Source organism: Peromyscus californicus, unplaced genomic scaffold (assembly GCF_007827085.1).
Source record: "Peromyscus californicus insignis strain IS unplaced genomic scaffold, ASM782708v3 Scaffold_7__1_contigs__length_154581171, whole genome shotgun sequence".
Classification (NCBI taxonomy): Eukaryota; Metazoa; Chordata; class Mammalia; order Rodentia; family Cricetidae; genus Peromyscus; species Peromyscus californicus.
The window spans coordinates 29,509,594-29,517,782 of record NW_026294595.1 but is presented as its reverse complement, the minus strand read 5'-3'; the positions used below and the strand labels follow the sequence as shown (position 1 = coordinate 29,517,782).

The 8,189-nt window shown below is 41.2% G+C and overlaps 1 protein-coding gene across 1 annotated transcript; it reads right to left on the bottom strand.

Annotated features, from left to right (window-relative positions):
• Positions 1–6,609: 6,609 nt before the first annotated feature.
• On the bottom strand, positions 6,610–7,524 carry LOC128100714 (taste receptor type 2 member 134-like). Its single transcript, XM_052723253.1, has one exon. It carries the CDS (start codon positions 7,501–7,503, stop codon positions 6,610–6,612), a length of 894 nt encoding a protein of 297 aa, XP_052579213.1. The 5' UTR covers positions 7,504–7,524.
• Positions 7,525–8,189: the final 665 nt, after the last annotated feature.

The window sequence follows — 8,189 nt, the reverse complement described above, 5'->3', positions numbered from 1 at the left end:
ATCTCACTGTCTTAACATTTCCATTGCTGTGATAAAATGCCATGACCAAAAGCAGATTGAAGTTTATTGGCTTATGTGTCCTGGTCATAGTCCATTGAGGGAAGTCAAGGCAGGATGCTGGAGGCAGGAACTGAAGTAGAGGCACTGGAGCAGTGCTGCTTACTGGTGTGCCTCTCATGCATTGCCCATCCTCTTTCTTAGAGCACCCAGGACCACTTGCCCCTATGTGACACCACCCACAGTGGGCTGAGTTGTCCAACATCAATCATCAGTCAAGAAAATGCACCGCAGGATTGCTCACAGGACAATCTTAAAGAGACATTTTCTCAATTGAAAGCCCTTCTGTCCAAATAACTCTAACTTGCATCAAGTTGACAATAAACTAGCCAAACATTCACTGAGTTTTGAAAATGTCAACGTAGTTTGAGCAAGTATTAAGTGAATGTAGCATGAATCTTAAAAGGTCTTACTAATAAAATCAAACCTTGGAGCCAGGTGTTGGGGTGAAGATCAGAGAAGCAGAACAAGCCACAGCCACCTCACCTCGTCAGTTCCTCAGCTGATCCTATTTCCTCAGACTGGATGCCTCTCAGCTGAACTGTGCTGCTCAAAAGCCGAAAAGCTTAACCAGCCTAGTTCGTGGTCCTCATGCCTTATATACCTTTTTGCTTTCTGCCATCACTTCCTGGGATTAAAGGCTCACTTTCTGGGATTAAAGGCATGAGTCACCATGCTTGGCTGTATCCTTGAACACACAGAGATCCAGGTAGATCTCTGCCTCTGGAATGCTAGGATTAAAGGTGTGAGTGCCACCATTTTCTGGCCTCTATGTCTGTCTAGTGGCTGTTCTGTTTTCTGACCCCAGATAAATTTATTAGGGTGCACGATATATTGGGGAACACAATATCACCACAAGTGAACTCGTGATCTGATCCTTCTTCCCTTCCGTTCCCTCCCCTCCCTTTCCCTTCTCTCCCCTCCCCTTCCCTTCCCTTCCCTTCCCTCCCCTCCCCTTCCCTTCCCTTCCCTTCCCTTCCCTTCCCTTCCCTTCCCTCCCCTCCCCTTTCCTTCCCTTCCCTTCTCTTCTCTTCCCCTTCCTTCCTCCCTTCTCTTCCCCTTTCCTATGCTCTCCCTTTTCACCCTCCTTTTTCTGTGGTACTAGAGGCTGAACCCAGGACCATATACACACTAGGCAAGTGCTGCACCACTGAGCTACATTCCCACACTCCATGATACTTTTTGATATTATTATTTTTAAGTCTTCCCTTCTAATTATAAGTAATCAAAAGTAACATCACCACTTTCCATGAGTCAATAATTAAACTGATCTTTTCAATAATAAACTTAAGATATAGTAACGACATCTAAATTCTGTAATGAGTTGCTATTGTCACAGGTACAAACCCAAATCAATTGCTAAATTACAAGCTCATGCTATATTTTTGAAGAACAGATATTTCTAGGGCAATGCTGCCACCTTTGCTGATTATCTCCCAGTCCAGTTTACTAGCAAATAATTTGGAGATCAAAAGCATACTTTTCAAAAATTTTAGCTAAAATGGAAACTTCAATTCTTGTATTAGTATCATAGCTCAAAGAATTTTTACATAATCTGTAATCAGGAGACTTTTAAAATAGTTGACCTAAAATCTAAATTAAAGATGTGTTTAACCCTGGGTCTTCTCTCCAGGAAGAGAAAGCTGGCCATGAAAGAACTACCCACATGCAGAGCAGTCATCAAACAGAAAGACAGGACAGCCAGATGTGGTGGGTGCCTGGATTGACTGTGGGAGCCTCTGCTTGGCGTGTCCCCAGGTCCATCTACTCAGGAAGTGAAAAGAGGAAGCATAGACTCACTGCTTCTGGTTCCCAACCGGTCAAGGATAACTTCATGGGTGATACTTTATCTTTGGTTACACTTGCAGGTACTTGGATGCCAAATAGATTTTCATAAGTGATGATCCATGGTGCAGCACCAGACACTCATAGTAGGGGAATGAGAGGTTCTCAGCATGGGCTCAAATGAGACACTGCTGGACCATGTCTGCATGAAGTGGCTTGAAGGAAAGTTGAATTCGTTTCTATATAACTAATTGGAATGAGAAGACCCAAAGTGTCATCTGAGATTTGCTTGATTACAAAAATGTTTTATTATTAAGATTTCACGAATCCAGACTTAAGAATATAAGCAAATTGAAGTCTAAGTCAAACTAGTTCAATTAAAAGGAGATTGTGTCACTCAGAAAAATGACAAATCTAGCCACAGGAAGGTCATGGATGTAGTGTAATGCAGAGTTCTGCGATAGATAGTTATAACTCTAGACTCTAGGATCTGTAACATGTTAGAATTACCAAAGCATCCAGCACTTCAATTTCCTGTTCTGTAAAGCTCATAAAATCACATCAGACTCATATATTTGTTGTAGCATTAAATGAATTACATGCAGAAGGTACGTAGATAAGTTCCTGGCTCAGTGTTAGTCACCAGCCGTACTGTCCACATTTCCACTGCCATCATCAAGTTCATCATTCAGGAGTACAGAGTGCATTTCAGGATTCCATTTTCCTCACTTCTTGTGAAGATGTCAGGCTTATAACTCAATAGCTTGGAACCCAAGGGTGAAAAAGTCAATTCTGGTGGGACACTCCTGGGGAGGGTACTAATTGACCCACATCAGGGCTATTAGCATGTCTGCAGCAGTTACCACAATGACTGGCTCTCCAAATCTGAATTACGAGTCCATCTATGGCTGGGAGAGATGGAACTGAGCATAGATAAGGTCAACACACCCTAACCACAAAGTGCATGTTCACCACGGTCAAAGACGATTGTAATGAGGCGATGGATGGTAGTGAGTTTACAGGCTGGTAAAACAGAGGTCATCTTCCAGCGACAGAGATGTAGGTACATTTTATTTACTCTTGAATGTCAGTGTGGAAGTCTATAACACTACTGGCTCCTTAGCAGAACTTGAGGAAGGGAATCTATCTTGTGTTTCTTTCAAGTCCTTGTAACAGACACACATTAATGCTCTGCTAACTGTACCATTGAAAACCTTAATGGTCATGAGATATGACGATTACCTAAATAATTCCAGGTGATAGAATACTATAGAATAGAAAATGTCTCAGCATGTATCACACAATTTATGCTAACTTTTTGGAATGAACTCTTTTCCATTTTTTTTGTCAATTTCAAGCTTTTTTCTTCTTTCAATGCAATCATAATATATGTTCTTTACTTTAAAACTATAAAACACAAAAACATTCTTTCTTTTCTCTACTTTCACAATCACTGGCAATGATTTGGTGCAAATGGCCAAAGCAGTATTTTCCCTATTAGTTGAAATTGTATTTTATATCATACCCAGTGGTATACCTCTGTTTGTGAGAACTGGACTGCAAGTTAAATTAGCATTGTGTGTATTGATAATCTAAAGCAGTTTTAATGGACATTAATTTCAGTGTTCACATACTGATATAAGTCTGAACATGATGTCTTTGATGCCCTAGTCACTCAATTTGTGGTCTGTTCTGTATGAAATGACATTTATGATAACTGTCACAATGACAAAGAATTTCTACCAACTTTAAAATTATAGTCTAAGTCTTTACTTCTTTTTCTTAACCTCTTCTTTTAAAGTACCTGGAGCAAATATAAACATGTCAATTTTTCTTTTCTTAGGAATTTTTGCAGTGTGTTCACTATTTCAAATTTAGCTATTTGCCAAAATGGATCACACTGTCAGAATATGGAATAATGACATAAAGAGGATGTATTGAATAATAATTAACTATTGGTAATTGCATTTTTGTTTCCTATTTATTCATACTTCTTTTAAAATTCTTTTTTTTTTCCGAGACAGGGTTTCTCTGTGTAGCTTTGTGCCTTTCCTGGAGCTCACTCTGTAGACCAGGCTGGCCTCGAACTTACAAAGATCTACCTGCCTCTGCCTCCCAAGTGCTAGGATTAAAGGCGTGTGCCACCACCCCCTGGCTTAAAATTCTTACAAAAATGAGAGTATGTAGATAAACATGATGAATCCATATTGTCTTCAGGAAGATACACCAAAAATACATGGAAGCATGCTAGTTTATAGCCAACCAGAGGCAGGTGATTTATAAATACCTCTGTGTGTTGGGGGTCGGGGTGTGAGCAGACAATAAAAACTTCACCTAAAGTACCCAGGAAACTTATAAATCAAGTTTGAGAGGAAAATAAAATACATTTCGATGTATAATTTCTCACCCCCCCCACTTTCATATACCATTCTAAAAGAGTGAGTGGGAGCCAGTGAGAAGGCTCAGTGGGAAAGGCACCTGCCAGCACGCCTGATGACTTGGGGGAAGAATGGGTGTTACCACAGCAAATAGTTAAGGGAAAAAACAAAAACAAACCCAACAAAATTATTAAATACTGAGACACAGGAAACATGGGACTTAGCACAAAAGAGAAGAGATAATCCCAGGGTTACTGCTGAAGGGAACTCCCAGGACCACAGCTCTGCAAAGGTGCCATAGAAACGTGGGTCGTGACTGGAGTGGAGGACCACAGTCTCCAGAAACCAGCTTTTAGGAAACCTGAAAGCAACGTCGTCAATGTGCGTCCCTAAGACGTTCAACTTATTAGCATGAAGTTGTCCAAACAGTCCCTGTTCTCCCTTTACTGTTTCTAAAATGCAGAGATATTACTTCTCCCATCCTTGCAGTGGCTGGTTAGTCCCCACCCCCCAATCAATGCATCTAAAGAATAATCAACCTGATCAGTTTCAAGGAACCAGATTTTGGTTCATTTATCTTGTCTGCTGCTTTTCAGCTCTCTGCTTCATTGGTTTCGCTTGGATTTTTGTTAATTGCATTTCTTCTTTTTTTTTTCCTGGGTCCCCTATTTCTACATTATTGAGATGAATCTGATTTGAGCCCTTTCTCTGAACATGCACACTTAGTGCTGTTAATTCCAGTATCTCTCATGGTCGAAGCATCCCCTACACTTGAAAGTATTCTCTTTCCATTGTCATTCAGCTCCGTTTTGACTCCTCTGATCACGTTATCTAAAATCTAAGCCTCTGACCGTTTTCTAGGTATTTTCCTGCTGTGGATTCCTGCTTTCATTCTATTGTGACTAGAAAACATGCTCTTTTAAGCTAATTGAGACTTATTTTGAAGCCAGAAGAGTCCATTTTGATAAGTATTCCATGTATATACAGCAAATGGATTCATTCTGATGTTGGGAGAGCTTTCCAGAGGTGTGAGTTTAGTCAGGTTGACTGACAGAATTAGTCAACCTTTCTGTATCATTACTGATTCATTGCTTGCTTGTAAAATCAGTTCTCAAGGAAAGAGGGTTAATGGCTGATTGTAATTTTGGCTTTTTTTCCTGTTTCTCTATCCATTTTGTTATGTTTTGAAACTGTTATTAAGTACATACATTTAAGATCCCATTATTTGATATGATGGTCCCTGCAGCATTATGAAAGAAAACTCACTTTCTTTGGTCATGTTCCTTGTTTTGAAAAATAGCTTAATAAGAGGATGATAATTCCAATATTCTTCTTTCTTGTATAGCAGCCTAGATGTCCAAGACATTATCATGTTCATATTTATTATTAATTATACACACATCTCACTTAATGATATATAAACCACGAATACATAGAAAACTAGGAATTTACAGGAGAAGATAAAAGTATATGAAAATGGAAGTTCCCCTGTATATTTTTTATTCTTCCAGTAGACCACCATGCACAAATTCCAGTCTGGGACAAGCCTTGGCAACAACATCTAGGTGCCTCTGCCAGGGTGGACAGACAAGAAGAGTGGGGTATTAAAACAAAAAATTGTTTTCCTCTGTCTTCTTCTGGACCAAACGTATGTAACATTTGCATATCATACAACTCCTTTTAGTTCAACTTAAGCAAGCACACAAAGTCATTGATAGGATCTGTAATGGGACAAAACTCACATATGTTCTCAGCTTTGTAGGAGATAAAACTGATAACGCTCCATGAAGGAAGTTAGTCTTCAGTGATGCATAACAATGGCAGCAGCCGACAGAGAGAGCAAAGTCAGGGGAAACATTTGTGAAGGAGCTGGGAAGTACCTGTTTTCTGCTGGTAAGAGAACATGGGATAGAAGGAAAGGACTCTTGGGACAGTGGCTAGAAGCTGTACCATAGAGAACTGATTTTCTGAGAGTCCTAGAAGGACAGTGCTGAGGAATCTATGCCACTAAAAACCAGACATTAGTTTGCTCAGAGAGACAGCCGACAGTGGCCACAGTTATTCATAAATCAGGGCAGATGAATATTTTAAACGCTTGAAGAATAGTGTGCTTAGAGACTCTGAGAGACCTATGAGGAACGAGACTGTCAGGTGAGGCCATTGTGACTCCAGACTCAGACCAGAGAACTAATAGTAGCAGAATTGGAAAGAGAAACAGAGAAATGTGGAAAAATAAATAGCAAGGCATGGAAAGCATGGGAATGAATGAGCAGAGAGAGTACTTAAACCTGATGACTTCCTGCCGTGGGAGGCACTATTCACTAGAGAACAGGTTACTGATACTGGTACCTTGAGAGTGGAGCCACCCTTTGTCCAGGACCACCATGTCTTATGAGCTGGCAACACAAAGGTGCGAGAACTTCTTGAGGGCCTTTCTCGACTTGGGGCTGCTTAACATCAGAATAGTAGAATGCAGGGAGATGCCTGTGTAGGTTATCACTTCCCAGGCCCAGTACCAGGAATCATAGATAGTTATGGCTCGTGTAGTAGATATAAGCAGGAGCAGGACATATGATGTATAGAAGATGAGGAAGAAGGCAAGAGACTTCAGAGCTGTGGTGTGAGCCTGGGTGCTGTGATCATGAGGCCTGGGACTGTGGTACCTCATCTGTTGCAAATGCCAGTACAGTGAGAGCATAAGCAAGATGATGGAGAGGAGAAACAGGAAGAATGGCGTGACCCACATCAGCAGTGCATGATAACGATAAAAATACCCATACAGCATCTTCCAACTATAAGTAAGTGTGCAGTTTTTGCTAGCCATCAACTGGAAGGCAATTATACTCCCAGTGACCGAGGAGATGACTGACAGGCCACCCAAGAACAAGGATACCAGCAATAACTTGGGCACTGACCGAGAAATTCTCCATTTCATCCAGGAGAAGATGGGGTGGGAGAAGGAAGAGATCTTCACACAGTAGAAGACTGCCAGCCAGCTGGTGAGCCAGAAAGTGACAGTGTTGATGAAGTCCCAGGGGATCCCCAAATAGTTATTTTTGTACCAAAACACAAAGAAGTTCAGTAAGTTGTTTAGGATGGCTAGTCCATGCAGACAGAACCTGGAGGCAGCTAGGCAGGCCACAATCATGTCACCTGCAGAGAGTGCCTGGCTCTGTAACCATTCCCTTCCCAGCACAGTGACCATGAAGCCATTTTGCAGCATTGCAGCTAGAGACTGGACACAAAAGATGACCATGAAGATGAGTGTAGCTGAGAAAGACATCTTCTCTGCGGAGCATTTGCTTAGACTGGCTCCTACTGCCAAGCCCTGGGATCCAGCCACAGACAAAACAGCATCTTCAGGCAAATGACCTGGTGGAGACCTCTTCCTGGATTCATGCAAAGGCCCAGCCACCAGCGAGGCCCACGTTTGCCAGGAGTTGAAATGAGGAAACCTGCTCTCCTCTCTGGTGTGGAAATCACTCTCAGTTCAATGACACCTGTGTCTATTTGCAAACGCTGCATTTGCCTGCTTTTTATCAGGCAGGTGCAGGGAAATAAGAACAGGATCCAAGGATGATCCAATACACCAACACTCTGCACACGGCTACTGTTTTTCGTTTTCAGTGTTATAATGAGCAGTGTATATGCATCGTGTATATTGGTGGGTTTCACTGTAGCATTTCTATGCTTGCATATATGTTGCTTTGACTATATCAGCCCCTCTAATTAACTCCAGGTCACTTTCCCCTTCTCTAGTAACCCATCTACCACTTCCAACTTAGTCTGTTTTTACTTTTATTTTAGCTTACATGTTTGAGAGAAAACATACTTGGCTTTCTGTGTCTTGGTTATTTTACTTTACATGACCTCTAATTTATCCCATTTCATCACAAATGGCATCACTTCATTTTGCTATAATGGTCCACTGTGGTGTGTGTGTGTGTGTGTGTTTAATTCTAATTCTAC